The sequence below is a fragment of the Dermacentor albipictus genome, chromosome 6 (genome assembly GCF_038994185.2).
Source record: "Dermacentor albipictus isolate Rhodes 1998 colony chromosome 6, USDA_Dalb.pri_finalv2, whole genome shotgun sequence".
NCBI lineage: Eukaryota > Metazoa > Arthropoda > Arachnida > Ixodida > Ixodidae > Dermacentor > Dermacentor albipictus.
The window spans coordinates 124198146-124215351 of NC_091826.1; the positions used below are offsets into that span (position 1 = coordinate 124198146).

The following is a 17206-nucleotide window of genomic DNA, read 5'->3' on the forward strand; positions in this document are numbered from 1 at the left end:
ACAGCAAGACAACCATTTATTGAGGCGAACTTGTGCCCCACATAACCAAAAGCAACTAGCCCAAGAGCAGCAACATGTGCAAGCATGGACAGCAATCGACAAAGAACGAACACCCCCTATCTGCGGGCAGTATTTAAAGGCTGTGAAGTAACGTGCGTAGAACTATCGCGGGAGATAGCGCGAGTTGCCCTGCCGGGTACGATGGGCCCATCGTAGATACGACGCTATCGCGGTAGGTTTGTGCGAGTGATCACACGCGTTAACATCCGTGATTCGGACGCCACCGGCACAGATGCAAAGCCCGAAAGGCACGTGGCAATATCATCTGTACGACTACCTTCTCCCATGTACATTTGCCCCCGCCCTCTTCTGCGCACGTCACCCTCCTATTTGTTATTCTGGTTTCGGTCCCCTCCTCTCTTTTCCCTTCTTTAAATTTTTATATATTTTTTAGAAACACTCTTACCATAGCATTCCGAAGTCAATATGTCTTTTTCTAGCCCTCAACCTAGGGTATCGCCATTTCTGGACGCCGCCATAACGACACCTAGGTTGAGCGATTGGGGCAATGCACCTTGAAAAACCATGCCACTGCCTTTCAGTCACCCCATACACTGCACCGCAGACTTCTCATCACCATCTTAACTACTTCAATATTACTCGACGTATTGCTGCTGCGCTACTCAAGTCACTTTTTCAACTGATGGTTTTTTTTATCTTTTGTGTTACTCGCGCACTGAACGCCTGACCGGCTCTTCTAATGCCACAAGAACATGCCGCCAACGACACCACTGAATGCTTCCCAACCTCTCGCTTCCCCAACGCGCTCCCAGGCCCCCGTCTTTCTTAAAATTTCTTCTCTTTCTTGTTCTTTTTCTTTTTTTTTCCTTGGTGTCACCCTGTCTTTTCTCTTCTTTTTTTCTGCTTTTTTCTCCCCGCGTTCCCACTCTCCCGCTCTTGTCCCCTGGTCTTGGGAAAGAAGTTCACAGACGTCCGACGACAGCGCTCGTTACCTCTGAAGTCTCTTCCTTTAAATCCAGCCGCCAGCGACAACACCCACACGTGGCGTTACTGCACTAACCCTGTAAAACTAACATGCCAATGATGGCGAGGCCGCCTTTGACGAAGATAGGTCCTCCTATCGAAAGGTTGGCCAGCTTTTATTAGGCACCTTATCCCTGTTTACAAACTTTATACCACTGCGTAATATTCCATCTGTCAGCCCCTTTCTTGATTTTGACATTGTATTGTACTAGAAGACGAAATAAAATGGTACTTATTCAGTTCTATTTCATTTTTAGAAAAGGGAACTAGTTGGAATTACCCTGTCGAGGACGCGGATGGGCGAAAGGTTTCGTTTTCGCTCGACTTTGCGCTGGCCACGCTTTCGCGTTTCGGCAGCTTCGTTATCGCGTAGTCCTGCGCTGGTTTTGCTGGCTCGCGAAACTCGCACAAACTGCAAGTAGCAGAGAATCCAACTTCCATGTGACGTCGCAGGGTCCCGAACAGTCTACGCCACTTGACCAAAAAGTAGCTGCGACGGCGAATCTTGAGCCATAAGTGTATTGGCTCGGTTCCGCTGTCTGTCGGGTGCCGTTTTACAAACCGACTGCAACAAAGTGCGGTGATGCCGTATGTAACGTCACCACTCCCTCGGTAGGGTGGGACCCGCCGCGGTTGCTCAGTGGCTATGGTGTTGGGCTGCTGAGCACGAGGTCGCGGGATCGAATCCCGGCCACGGCGGCCGCATTTCTATGATGGCGAAATGCGAAAACACCCGTGTGCTTAGATTTAGGTGCACGTTAAAGAACCCCAGGTGGTCAAAATTTCCGGAGTCCTCCACTACGGCGTGCCTCATAATCAGAAAGTGGTTTTGGCACGTAAAAACCCCAAATATTAATTATTAATTATCGGTAGGGTGGCGGGAAACTTGAGTTTCGAAAAAGTTGTTCGGACCCTTTAGATCCAATTCTCTCGTAAATGAAGTCTTTTTTTGGCTCGAAACAAGCGTTGCGAGGTTTCTGGAATGGTATATAAACAGTCCACGTTGACTTATTATTTGCCTTTAGTTTCCCCTTAGGTGTTTCTTAAGTGAGAGGAGGCAACTGTAGAAAGAAGATCGCACGCAGCGACTGAAAAATGTGAGTGACGTCATTTCGCCCAGGGCTGATGTTAGTCTGGGGTTTAGAATACCCACCTTCAGGCAATCATAAGACGGCGATGGCTGCCGTCTCCTGCCGCTTTCCTGTGTTGTCTGGTCGTCCCATGGTATTCTGCCAGCTAGTGGCTTTATGCATGCAAAATAAAAGCTTAGTTGCGGCTTTATGGGCGTTACGCTGCACGCTATTTTACCAGAAAACGAAGTGTCCCCGTGATGCTCATCAGTGTGGTTATGTAACTGTAAATCTGTGGGGGTGCGTGCGTGTGCGTGTGGGTATTCATGTGTGTGTATGTGTGTAGGTGGGCTCACGTGACAATTCTTCGCTTCGTTCATGACGCGTATGTAATTTCACAACATCACTCTTGTTGAAGCACTGTACATGATTTTCGCATCAATGGTGGCACTCTAATTTATTCGGCCTTTCTTTTCTTATATGTGTCATCGTATTGACTTCCCGCTGCATATCATAGAGTAGATTGCCGTCCGTCGTACGCATACGTTGGCTGACCCCGTAGGCCACAGAATGCGCAAAACCATGGGCACAGAGACTACGTCGTTACGACTACAAAGACGGCGCCGAATAAAACAACAAACGAAGAAGGGGGACACGAGACAGCACGTAGGCGCTAAACACGTTGCGCCTACGTGCTGTCTCGTGTCCCCCTTCTTCGTGTGTTGTTTTATACGGCGCCGAACTCGCCGCAATTTCCTTCTTTCCTTCCCCCCTCTCTCTCCCTGTGATCTTTGTTCTCCCCTTTCCTATTCCCCCGATGTAGGGTAGCCAACCGGACGTTATTCTGGTTAACCTCCCTGCCTTCTACTTTTCTCTTCCCTCCCTCCTATTCGGCGCCGTCTTTGTAATCATGCTTAACCAACTAGCACACCAACACACGCTCAGTCGTTACGACGTTGTGATTAATTGAAGCTATCAGCTATTTATTATAAGGATCAGGCTAACAGCACGGAAAACAACAAAAAATTGTGTGACAGCAACAAATCTTATTAATTAAAAACGATTTGGCATTTTTTCATTGTTTTATCACGCATGGAGAATTACAACCTGGAAGCGTTGGGTAATATAATCATCCGTAGCCCTATGAGCAAGCGAAAGCGCCATCTACAAAAAAAAGAATCAAAAATAGAAAAAATTACCGACGATTACGTTACTTCCTAATGCGAAATTTGAGCGCAGCAAATAAGCTGTTTCACCTTTTCGATAGATTGAGGCAAAGAAATCGAGCAACACATCATATTGTTGCACCCTGACTGTTTGCGAGCCTTTTTTTTGCGCTTTGCCTCGGCCTCGGCCGCGCGAACGGTAGAGTCTTCTCTGCGACGGCGATGAGCTTCTGCTTCAGCCTCGCTTACTGCTGGTTGCTCTCGACGGCGGCGATGAGCCTCCGCTTCGGCGGTGCGAATGGCAGGGTCTTCTCGGCGGCGGCGATGAGCTTCTGCTTCAGCCTCGCTTACTGCTGGTTGCTCTCGACGGCGGCGATGAGCCTCCGCTTCGGCGGCGCGAACTGCAGGGTCTTCTCGGCGGCGGCGATGAGCTTCTGCTTCAGCCTCGCTTACTGCTGGTTGCTCTCGACGGCGGCGATGAGCCTCCGCTTCGGCGGCGCGAACGGCAGGGTCTTCTCGGCGGCGGCGCTTAGCCTCTGCTTCGGCGACGCGTACTCCTGGATCATCTCGACGGCGGCGACGGTAAGCTTCTGCTTCGGCGGCACGCACCTCTGGATTCTGACGGCGACGGCGCTGGGCCTCTGCTCTGGCAGCTCGTTTAGCAGCAGCAGCAGCAGCAGCAGCAGCAGACGGAGGACTTCCATCGGTCGTCTCGCTCATGGCTCAGAAAGAACTGGCAGATAATTTCGCAGTGGCGAACGGCAGCGGCAATTTCGGCTCGGGCGATGCACATATAAAGATCCGCCGCCACCGATCTGGCTCTCTGATTGCCACCGCACAGGGGTTGCATTGGAGGAGGAGCGAAGAAAGGAATTAAGTTCGAGCCGGCGCTTTGACAACCGGAGACTCGCAGGAAGAGGGGGGAGGGGGGCGGCGTGTACACCCAGCGGCAAACGATGGGGGCAGAAGCGCGCGCAGCAAGGCAAGCGGACAACACGATAAAGGGAGGAGGGAAGAGATAGCAGCGACTGACTGATGCCGCTGACGCCGATAGTGAGTCAACCCCAGCTGCGGAGTTGGTTTCAGGGACAACGCCGCCGATGCCGACACAAACAATATGATACCCTCGCTTCCGCAGCGCTAAGAACCAGGTCTAGCCGTGGGAAGGTGGTCACGTATTCGTCGACGTGCCGGGGCCTACGTGAAATAACCGGCGCGTCGGCAACTGAAGAGCACCCTATCCGCCACACAAGAACAGGGGGGGGGGGCACCCTTTCCTCCTCTTTCTGCATGGCGGCGACGGTGTTCTATGCAGTCACGTTATCTTGACTCTCTAGCGGCGTCAGCGGCATCCAGCGGTATCAGTCGGTCGCTGCTAGCGCTGGGGGGATGAAAGGGGGCCGGAGCTGGTTACGAGGCCGACGACAACGCCGGCGACGACGCGAAACCCAGGAACGGACGCCAAAGAGCTGCGCTCTAAAAAGTATAAAACTGTTCAAAACACAATCGTGACAAACGTGATGGTTGTCTGGGATGGAGGCTACACTTCTATTTGCTAGCACCTAGCAGAGTGTCATGACGAGTACGAAAATTCAAGTTAGTGCGAGCATACAGAAATGCGGCCCATTAGAGATTAGCCAGAAAGCCGCCGCCTAGCGTTGATGTTACTGGCTTCCACAGCAATGCCCGCTCAATACGGTTATGCACGGAAGCAGCTCAGTGTACTTTGAGATGAGAAGTCAGATCGCGGCACAAAGATATAAGCACACACCATCCTCTGCTGCCAGTTGTGGCCTCTGGCCAATCAGCCGCAGCAGCGCGTTCCAACGCTTACCCGCGTCCATTCGAGCAGCGCAGATAGACATAATTATGTTCCTAATGCGGCCACACCCCTATCGTATACATTTCTTTGAAGTCTTCATGTGCGATGGCTGTTTAGGTTTTGTGAATCGACTTACGCTTAGTATTGGCGGAAACACTGACGTTCGGACCTGCGCTACCGCTACACATGCGCATTTTTTTCGACTACAGCGCTTGTCGTTGTAGCGGCGGACATCGCAAGCTCGCTAATCGTACGTTCGGTTTTAGCTTTTTGAATACGCTTTTCTTTCGTAATATTTTTCTTAGGCCAAAATTTGTTCGTAAATTCGCTCATTGAATTCCGCTCCAGATTTATTTGCAGTTCTCGCAGTCATACTTATACTCCTCAAAACGTCATAAGAGACGTGTACATTGCTGGGCAAATATGAAGAACACCGGGAAAACCACTCACAGGCACATTTGTGTCACCACTGATTATTTTAAAGACTGTCGGTCCAACGCGAACAGAGATAATCGACTTCCTTTATTGATAAAGATATTGATATCTTATTGGAGCATGCGCTTGAGTTTTGGTGACATAACGACGGAAGGTCACCGGGTTTTTCGACCAATGAGCGATCCAAGGCTTTAGCTTTAATAAACTCGTGCTCACTTTGCAATTAAACAGTTTGTGTAGTCATACACAACAGAACAAGGGTGCTATGCAGGATGCGCCGAGTTTGGCGAAATTAGGGATCTTCACGAGCTCTGGCGACATCCCAAGATGAAAGCACGAATGGTACCGAGACACAGTTTATCTTTCGACAAGCCTCCAGTTTCATTGGTTTATCTAGATTCACTCTGGCTGGCTATCATACCTTGGGCGTTGCCTTCTGGGCGGTCGACAAACTGGGGCTCACGTGATCATACCGTCGGTGCATGTCGTGCCTTCTTTCACTTGGTTGTCGTTCCACCGAGTGCATTACATGCAGAAGCAAGTTGTAAAATCAATGCATTTAGTACAATATTATTAGTTACTCTAACGTGGTTTAGAAGCATCTTTAAGCTTACGAGATGTGCACTGTATGCGTCTTAGACTAATTTGTAATTTAGTACGCTTCGCATTATACCACGAGGGAACGCTGTAGTGGCGTCATCACATCCATTCACCGGGCAAGCATGGCGGCTAAGCATCAGAGAGGCCCATTGTAAACAAACCCGTACAACGAGCTTGCAGTGCGCGACGTAGTGATCAGGCTCGACGATGGCCACTATTTCTTGGATAGTTCTGTTCCTCCGTGGGCAATCTTCCCGTGCACCCGGTAAGACTGTCAATAGCTTCGGCGATTTTACAGATCGCAACGCGCACCTACTGTTCACGGCGAAGTGCTGAAGAAACAACTAGTCCGGTGCTGCTTCTGCGAGTGCGCCGAGTTCGTCCACTCTGCGTGACTGCGAACGTCACGAACATTACATAGTGTGGGCAAAAGGCACACATCCTATATAGCTACGATGCGACAAGGAGGTAGTACCGACGATGGATCTCGCTAACACAGTGAAGGAGACATCGACAAACTGCAGATAAGTATATTTCTACTGTTTAATATTTAGCATAATAAGAGTGCACGGATTAAGTCACTTTCGTAGTAACGAACTGAATGTCCAGCAGTTTAAGGAAGGCAGTGAGAACCAATGAGTGTTCGTGCTTTTACATACAAGTGGGCCCGCGAAATCATGGAAAAGATGAAGGTAACCTTCACTAACTTGATGAGATAACAGAAATTCATGAGTGACATTAAGCCAGCAAAATTTATGGAAGAGTATCTTTATCCAAGTGAAATATCAATAACAAGTGCTGATATAAAGCAGGAAACTTATACAAAAATTTCATGGGTTGAACAGCACATGGAAGGCATTACCGAATCGTGATCGCCAGGTTACCGATATCCTTGAAAAAAGTCTAGAATCATTGCATTCCACCGGTTATGCAATATGGGACATAAACCTGGAGGTTAACAAAGAAACTTGAGATGTCAAGGACTGTGCAGAAAGCGAAGTAACAAAAATTGTTGCAGATAGCATTAAGGCAGGAAGACAGTGGCGTAGTAAACCGTGGCCACTGATATGCTAGTTGAGATTAAAAAAGAAAGGAATCGGCAGGCAGGCCATGCACGTATTCGATCACTTGTTGCCAATTCATATCAGGTGATTACATAAGCATGACAGAATGGATGTCAAGGAGAGAGAACTGCAGCCGAGGATGGTAGAAAATTGCGTAATCGGACACAAATATGTTTGTAGGCATAGGATGCAATCAGCTCGTATAAGACGGGATTGTAGGGTGAGGAATTTGTTTTGCAGCGAACAAAAATAGGTTTGTGGTGCTGACAGTAGAGACTCGTGAAAGTGCGGGACCACCTCAGCTGCTGGCACTCTAATCAACATGACAATTGGCTCTGAAAAAGAAAACCCCAGTTTTGAAAAATAAAGCAACGTTGTCCGAACGCATTGTTTTACTATGCATACTACACTAGAGGCTTCCACAGTTAAGGGCACTCAGTACTAATAGTTCAACGAGCATTTTTCTTTGTAAATAATGGTTTGTATGCGGCTGATTCATTCCAATACATTTTTTTGCAGCAAAACATTCTGCTGCTGGAGGCACTCCACGGCCTGGTGGCAGTAGGCGAGCGCCAGGCACGTGCTCTTGAGAGTGTGGCAGAGGTCCAGAGGGCTGCTCCGCAACAGTAGTATCGGTGCCCTCACTGCTCTCCTGTCGAGCCCACAGAAGGCACCTTATAAAGGAGCTTTCAGTTTAATATTTTGTTTATTATTCAAGAGCATGAATAAAATTATTGCAGTAAACATTGTGCTGTGCATATTAGGAGACTTGTAACATGCACTTGGTGTCTCTTCAAAATAGGCAAAAACGTAAGACAACCTGTGCCACTCTAGGACCAGGTAAATAAAAAATACACTAATGCAGCATACACGTCATCGTGCTGTTTGCTCTTTCTATGTGCAAGAATACAGTGCGTGTTGATTAGCCACAAGATGAACGGTGCGTGTAATTCACAATGAAGAAAGGAAACAGCAGGAGCTTAATAATGCTATCACCTATACACTGTGCATATGACTGCAACACTGCCCGATTCAAATGTGCCATTACATGCATGTTCGATACCACGTATTCTTTAACATTGTCTTATAATTGAATGTACCATATTTCACACATCTTAAGCCCTTGCATAGCAAACTTCTGATGTATCCATTTCATAGGCCAAATAATTGTACACTTTGTCCTTTTGTGTTGTATGAAAAGCAGCATCCTTTACAGTCGGATAAAACGTCTGAAGACAGGAGAGGCCCCACCCAGATGACCAAAGTGCAGCAGCCGATTGCCTACACGTCTAAAGAAATAGTCCCTCTCCAACGAGCAGGTATTAGTCTGTCCGGCGGCACGATATCAGTCTAGAGTGCGTGGCCATTGGTGCAGGCTTGTGTTCACCTGCCTTAAAGTGCAGATTCCGCCGCCTCCTAAAGTTGTATCCGACTATAGAGACACGTAATGCCTTATACCAGTTGCATAGACTTCTGCAACTTGATAGTACACAATGATTAGGAGCAGAAATCTATAAAGGCATCCAAGCAAAGCTGGCTGGCCACACTTCCATTATGAGGGGCTAAAAAGGTCTCGCCAAATATTCTCATGACGACCTTGAAAAGGAGGTGGTGTTTGGAACTTCTTTAGAATCAAAAACAGATTACACTGAATGTTGTGTAGCACGTCAAAACAAACTGAGCTTGGTTATTTGCACAGCATGTAATGGGAGGTTGTGCTTCACATAGGAAACAAACTGCTCTGTCCAGTACAATTTTGAGGCCGGTATGGCGCCTTTTATGTCAATAGTGTCTATATACAAATTACACTTTTCACAGGCCATTGATTTCACCATTATTTTTTTGTGATGGTTCTTTCAATCAGCGCTTGTATTACATGAGCAGGTGGATTTGAAAGCAAAGCTTAGTTTGCAAACCGTCCGACTTCCATAATTGTGTGGCAAGGCACTGGCATGTTGTCGAATAGCTCACACTTCCTCGGTCCTGCACCAAAGAAGCCCAATGCTCTATTTTAAGTTGGATCGCACAACAATTCAACGGCACACAAAGAAGTGTAACACACACAGCAAAGCATTCTGCTGTGTGTATTTCTCTTTGTGTCCCGTCGAATTGTTGTGCAATTAAACTTCAAGCTTATATACTAATACACCGTCTTCAACCTCACCAATGCTCTAGTTATTAGGCCACTATGGTGCACATCTTTGAAATTTCCCAACAGAAATTAGCTCTCCAATAAATCACAAATGTTAGATTTTGCAGCACAGCTGTATGTATGAACGTGCCATATTCTTTACCACTAAACTCACAGGAATCAAAGAGGCAAGAATTAACCAGCCTTGCTGCTGCCGTTACCATTATCATCATGACACCAATGGAAAGACAGTGCCACGTTTCAGTAAAGGGAGTGCTGGAGGGAAAGGTGTGACAGCGAGGGCTTACAATAAAAACAACGGTTACGAGACATGTTCAATGCCAATATATGCTGCATGTCGCTCAGCCTACTTTGGCATTGCGGCAAGTGTTTACTCGTTTGGGCATATCACGTTTTGTGTAATCATTGCTCTAAAGCTGTACAAATGGTTTATTTGCTCTGCAATTTTTATTTTTATCATGGTGGGTTAAAGACCCACTTTTCATTGGCATCTGCACCACATTTCTCCCGATATGTAATTTTGCCTTGGTGGTTCATGACATCTTCACGTACAGAGAGTTCTGCAGAGTATCGGATGTGCATTGTTCTAGTGCTTAAGAATTAGAGCCCCATTATGAGACGAAAATATACAATATATCCATCCAGAATAACGCCGCCCCCCCCCCCCAAAAAAAAGAAGATGCACTGAACCTCTGGCACATGCATCGACAGTGAACAGAGCAAACAATCTGAAGTATTTTCTTCATGCAAGCCAACACACTGAAATTCTCAATGCATTTTCATTTCGTCACAAATACATAGGCACAACCGGCTTGGCGCAACATCCACATCTCGCGCTGCAACAAATTGTGCAATGCCTCGCTGTTTCATAGTGTGGCCGATAAATTATGCATGATCAAAATTCAGCATTGTGCATACTTAGCAACTTCACCAATTAAGAACCCCAAGTTCTTTATGAGATTAGGATTCATAGGTTACTTCACACAATTTGTGATATCCATTTATCTATTTATACTTAATTAACCCCTTTCCCAAGAAAGTGAGCCATTTGGACGGCACCCTGACAGATAAGTAGAACAATCGAGAAAAAGTGATCAACCAGCGAAAAAGTCTGTTAATCACAGTAACGCTCACATTGAAGGCGCCTTAATTCCTACGTACGTTCCTTCGACACACCCGACTACGTTTGTAATGTTCCCACGAAGTAGGGAGCATTCTTTTATATATGCCCGCTCCGCCGTAGTATTCTGGAAAGCTAGCCACCGCTTACGTACTGCCGCATCGATAAGCGCGTCAGACACATCTCTGACACAGTTGCTAACAGTAGTTTGATGGCGTCCAATGTAACGCTCGGCGCCGACGCTTCCCTGAAAACTCCCAGTCCCGTAGAAACGGAGGGCACAGATGACTTGCTCTACGACGGTGAGAGAATGAAGCCCGCCACGCTGTCTACGCGGACGAGAGTCTTCGCCTAGCTCGTCACACAGCCAGCACACTGATGTCTTCGACAGGCGAAAATGACGCTGAAGCTCCCCGTTGGTCATGCAGGTGGACGGGTCCGGACGGTCATACTGACGCTTGCTGCCGCTGGATGCAATGAAACAGGCTGCTGCTGCCACCCCCTTGTTCCCGAGTTGAACTCGGAGGGGGTTTCGCGATGTACGAGTTTAGCACGAGTAACTATTGCGCGCGCACCCACTACAGTTGGACCACGCCCAACATATCTTCCGGCAACAGCGACGCGGTGTCGAGCTGAGAGGCATCAACAATCTTGACCGCCGACATAAAACACGCACAACGCACTGTCATCGGTGATGTACTGGGGCCGAACCTTATAACGCTTCGGAATACGAACCGTTCGCCTCGCCGCTTACGTCATTAAATGTGCCACTCCCAAGCCGGCCGTGGAAGAAGGGGAGTACGCGACCAATAGACGAGAGGGTGCCACCTCTTAAGTGTACGTCATTATATGACGAGCTAATCGAGGAATTGCAGAATGTTTCTGCTTGCTAAATAAATGTAAAATATAAATTAAATATTATACGCCAAGCTTTGAAGTATAAACTTGTGATGCCGGGCGTTTACGCAATGCAGAAGTAATTTATTAATGCCATTCTTTTTCATTCTCAGCCCACAGGCGGTATCGTAAGCGTAAATGAGTTGGCCACGGAGTTGGCAGAGCGCAGCGCTATGTCGTCTGCTACCAGGAGCTCGCACGATGCATGTAACAGGAACGCACTGCCAGCACTTCTCATGTAGCTAGCGCGACAAAACCATGAACTGGTTCTTAGGGACACCTTTACTAGCCGACTATATCAATTTTCCTTCTTTTTTCGCCCTTCATCATCGGCTCGGACATGACTCGCTCACCGCCGCGCTGCCGCTATCGCTGCGATCGGCCCCACGGCGCGTCGCGTGATAGAAGCAATGGAACCTAAATTGAACATTACGATACACGGGCCCTGCATTGCCTACGCGAAGTCAAATCGAAGAGTGTGGTGCTGATGGTGCACGCTGTGCCATGAAATTGAGAAACAAAGTATGGCACTCCCGAGCTAGAGAAAAAGGGCAGCCAAATAAGAGAGCTCCACAATACCTTCCCGTCCTGTCTGTATAGTTTTATCAGCCGAACGAAGGAAGCGCTGAACCAGCCTAGGTTGAACCCTTCTGACAGCTGCAACGGCGATCTGCGAGCTATTCACACTGGCGATAGCACTGGGAATTCGATCTCACCATGCAAATATCTCCTTGGCATTGATTTTGAAGCTGAGGTCACGGCAAAGCTGACCCAGCCCTTCAACCGACCAACACAGTAATTGTGAGAGCAACTTTGTGGACAATGCCGGCAGCAGAGATCTAGGCAATTCCGATCGATGAATGCTTCGCGTCCGACTGAGCTCTGGGAGCTGCAGGCCGGTGGCGATGAACCGCAGCGCGCAATATTCCTTCCTCTGCATGGAATGGCCACTCGTACGCTTGCACCCGAGTCTCCTCCATTTCATAGCGTAGCCTGCAAAAGGTCGACTTAGAAAGCCACCAAGGGCGGTGCAACTCATTATCCGTCACTTCTTCGAAAGCGTATCGCATTTCCAGCCGTGGTCTACACCGAAAGAGCAACGCCAAGCAGACGGCGAAGGCAAGTAATCACCTCCGAAGCAACCAACGCACGCGCGCGCGAAGCCCGCGTGTCTCCGGGGACGCGCGACCGGCGCGCGCGGCCAGGGTCACAAGCCAACAGCCAAGCCACAGCAACGGAACCCAAAGCGGACTACCCCTTCGCCGGTTCCTACGACTGGTTCGCTTTGAAGATCATTGACAGATGCGTGACGTATTCATAAATTGCGATACCGCCCCGCTGCCTCTGACGACCTGTGACGTAATCAACATTTTGGCTAATCAGGTGAGGCCGAAGGAACAGTTCCCCAACAGAAGCGTTATAAGATTCGGCTCCTGGGCACCACTATCAAAAACAAAGCGTTGACTGTCGCTGGCTTATGCATAGATCTTCTCGGACTGAGATGGCCACACAACACGGTTTCTTTGCCTGCATTGTGGCGCGTAGCGCACAGTAAATAATTATGGGCACGTCACTGTAGCTGCTTGCAAGGCGTCGAGGCGTCGAGGGGGACGACGATGCTGAGGAGTGCGTATTGCAGCAGTCGTTTGAGATGGCTGCTCTGTCATCGGTGATCAAACGGAGCCACAGCGTCGTAAACACGATCAGCGTCCGAGAATCGCTCGCTCTTCTAGGCTCAGTGCAATGGCATTTCTTCATCACAAGCACTGCGCACTCAACAGTTACAACACCTCTCTCTGTTCGAAATCTGATTTCATAACTGCACACAAGAGCCCTCACCTGCGAAAATGCTAGTGCTGCGGTGTCGTTGCGATATCCATCTGCGATCGCTGCTGGCTCCAGCAGAGGTAATCCGCAAGCACCTTCGACTGCACAACACACTCATATACCGCGTACATGCGCTCAGATGCGCCTTCACTGGGCAAGCGATGACAAGCGATGAATTGTGTCGCTGGGGAAGCACGCACTTTTCGCAGTGTATCGCAGAGGCTTCGCGCACAAAGATAAACTGGTACATTTTCACTGAACTGCGTCACTACGCACTCTAAAATAACATACCGCCATTTTGCAGCGACAGCTGTTGTGTCGTTTTTAGTTGGTAAAGCGGGGGCCTTAATAGCCTAGTGAAGCGCCTGCGATGAAGAGCCCTACCGCGGCGCTGCATTTCTATTCCCCTAATAGAGAAAGAGTGGCCATGATCCTCCATGGATCATGACCGACTTTATTGAGAATAGCACTGCAGCGCCCCTAGTCGACTTATCACCGTATGAACGCCCTCGTGCGTGCGACCCGCTTCAATGTACCGCTTCTAAGCTTTCGCCTCCCTGTCGCCACTCAGGGCAACAAGTTCAAAATTTAATAATTTGCTCGATCTCCGTTTGTCTCAACAAATTTCTAGCGTTGAAAGCGAAACACAGATACCTAAAGAAATAAAAATGTTCGTTATTTTATTTGTTGTATTTTAACGTATTCGTATGAGTGAAAGTGTAGGTGCAAGAATGCGCCGCATGTACCCCGTTCGCATTCGATGGAGGATAGAAAGACAGTGCCCGAAAGATGAGGCACGACCTTGACGCGCCCGGGAAAGGCGCGGCAAGCGGCTCACGGCAAGTGTGCAGACAGACAGCAGGGCAGTCACGGTGTCGCTAAGTTGCGATAATCCGTTGATAACAATACACGACGCTGGCGCGTTTCGTTGTGCAGCCTTCTGCGCTTGAAACGTGGAAGCAGCGTGCCGCGCAGGGTGCGCTCATATTTTTTTGCCTGCACCTTCGGCGCGTTCCGCGCTATCTCCGTTCACTGACTGCCGTCGAGCAAACTCGGGAAAAACTCGGGTGAACGAGAAAATCGGCGCATCCTGCATAGCACCCCAAGGTGGTAATTTTACGAAAATAGAACGATCACAACCACCATAAACCGGCATCTCAAGGTGCGCTAGGCCTGCATCGTTTGTTCGTGTCTGCTCCTCGTGTCCAGCCATGCACAGGGTGCTTGTGACAGCCGTGTTGGCGCTTTCACAACATCATTTTTTGCAAATCGTCAATTCTTCATCGGACTAAGCTAGCGACGCCTTACTGACGCATGCTTGCCCCAGAGCAAAAATCTGTCCAGCTGCAGCACAATGCGTTGGCGGGCTAGTTGATGCGGATTTATAAATACTTTGTTTAGCACAATACAACGGACGCAAGAAAGGCAACAGGACAAGGCGCTACTCTCAACAAGTTGAGAGTAATGCATTGTCTAGGGGGGGTCGCCTTTCTTGCGTCCGTTGTATTGCGCTAAATAAGGCATTGATCTGTCCAGCTTCCTTTATGACTCTAGGAAGTTTGTACTTTTGCTGGTAATGATAGCAGAATGAAGCAGAGAGGAGCACTGATGCTGTTCGTAACAAAGGGCGAGAAAACCATCTGACGTAATTTTGCCGGTCCTATTTTCGGCACCCGGTTGAGCGATAATGCTAGAGTGATAATAGAAGCTGAAGAGATTGCTGCTCCCGGGAAGCATGTGTCATTAAGCCGTCGCTAGCTTGTTCCGATAAGGAATCGAAGTGTGGCGTGTACACAAGACTGTGGTTTTTATTACTTAGTATATAAGTACAACCTTGTTTTCGATAATATGAGACTGTTGGAAACAAGCGCCGTGTGTGTCTCCTTGTATCCAGTCTCATTCGCGCTAAAAAACTCGGGTAGAGATGACATACCAAGAAGCCCACATTGCTACTCTTGTTATAAAAAGAGCTCTGTTCAAAACATAAGGGAAACAACAGTGCATTTACGGCACATTTAATGGTGTTTATCGTGGAACCGGTGTCATTCTGGAAGCTTATTCCAAGTGGAAACGCCTTGCAAGCTCATCGGTTATGATTCGTAAACTGCAATATGTGCAATACTGTATTTAATGAGTTTATCAGTGCATTCGCTAAAGAGTTGAATATGTGTCTCGATTGATCGTGCAGGTAATGTCCGCCTCCTTAAATAAACAAGCTCAAAGACTACAATTATGCTATCTGCAACAGACGATATTTAAAAATTTTCGAAAACTTAAACATGATCACTCCGCATATGTCCTCCTAGTTGGTTCTTAGCACAATAGTGCATTCTTAGCGTATTGATTTGTTGGTTACAGCGGCCATGGACGAGCCATAGAAATGCAGCGTATTCAGCTATGCTACGGTTACATGGATATTATACGCCACTGTACATTTATTTTTCTTTCCTTACAGCTTCGTTTTCGTCGGCGCCGCAGTGATGGTCATCTGCTACCATTTCTGTAGTCCATTGAGGCCACGCGATCTCACGGCCTCCAGCCCGGCCTCTAGTTCCCGTCGGAAGAAAGAGCCAACGTGCGCTGACGTGACTCACGGCTCGAATGGCAGAGGCAAGTTGCCTCGGCAGACCGGGCAAGGCCTGACCGGGCACCCCAATGCCTCGTCACCAGCCCCGAGGGTGCGCCTGGTGTACAACCGGGTGCCAAAGTGCGCCTCGACGACGCTGCTGACGCTGCTGCGCAGGCTGTCGGCCACCAACGGATTCCGGCACCTGCACTGCAGGATTTACGACAAGAGGATGCTTACAAGCGACGAGCAGGTGCCGCTGACTTTACGCAATTCTAAAGAGACAACATGTAGGGTTAAGCAAGTGCTGAGATATTTTTGAAGTCGTAAGAAGTCTGTCACCTGTTTTTCGCAGGTAAATGTATCACACTCAATGAGAGTGGAGGCTGGGAAACACCAGTAGGATATTTTGATTTGATACAAGAGTTAGTCTCGAAGCGCCCGATCTGACGTTATCGATTTTAGTGTCACGATTGACACGGGGGAAAAAGTTTGCTGAAATGGTGCAGCGACAATGCTAGGCACGCTAACGTTGCCAACTAAAGGAATAAAAAAACATTGCTACGCAGTTTCTTTCGGTTGCGCTCTTGTGCGACAGCTGCTGTGCCGATCACAGGAACAGAGCGAGCGAGTGCATCGCAACGTCACGGCGCATCGACTTTCGGGGCACTGTAAACGGGGAGGCTGTTGGAAGAGACCAGTATAACAGTACATTATTTAGTTCACTCCGACCTCTGCCAGTGTTCTTAATTTTTTTTATAGTTTATAGCACAATTGTACAATTCTCAACTAGTTAGGACCAACTTTTGTGGGAGACACATTTGCCGCACTTTAGTGAGAAACATTGCGTGTTTTGCTTGCGGAAAGGCGGCTTATTTTTCTCGTCATGGCACACCTTGCTGCCCACAGCGACTCTCGTAGTACCGCGCCGTACAATGAACAGAGAATCGGGCTGTTCAGAGACATCGAACAAAGCCGGACGTGAGTGTTTCCGTAGAGAGAGGCCAGTGTCAGGGCCTCTCTTCTAGAACTGAATCGGGAGGCTGCCTCTTATACGTGCCTGCCTGCAAGTAGAAGGACTGTAGCTGCACTGGGCAGTAGTCATAGCCTTCTGGCGTCTCTGAGTTAGGGGTGAGAAACACGTGGTCACTCTGTTTCTCATCTTCAAGAGACTTGAGTCGACCTTGAAATCGTATCAGTAACGCAGTCGACATAATCTGAAGATGCTGCATTGAGCATTCGTCTCCATGTGAACAAATCTTTATAGTGTAGTTCAGAAAATACCTTAATGTTTTACAGTGCGCAGAAAAAAAATTGATTCCCAGTCAAGATTTTCAGCACAGTAGGTACAAAAAATGTTCCACCTATCGAAGTTTCTGTGGATGAGAAGTGAATATTATGTTCACATTGAAACACCGATGTTTGAGTTGGGACAACATCATG

At 48.2% G+C, this 17206-nt stretch overlaps 1 protein-coding gene across 2 annotated transcripts in view; it reads left to right on the top strand.

Moving 5' to 3' along the window:
* The window catches only part of pip (heparan sulfate 2-O-sulfotransferase pipe), a 161955-nt gene that overhangs the window by 55886 nt on the left and 88863 nt on the right, over nt 1–17206 (top strand). Inside the window, exon 3 of one of the 2 annotated variants that reach the window (XM_065428737.2) lies at nt 15653–16016. In XM_065428737.2, coding sequence (XP_065284809.1) covers nt 15653–16016 — 364 coding nt within the window. The remainder of the gene's footprint in view (nt 1–15652; nt 16017–17206) is intronic. The other variant, XM_065428739.2, reaches the window with a different exon arrangement.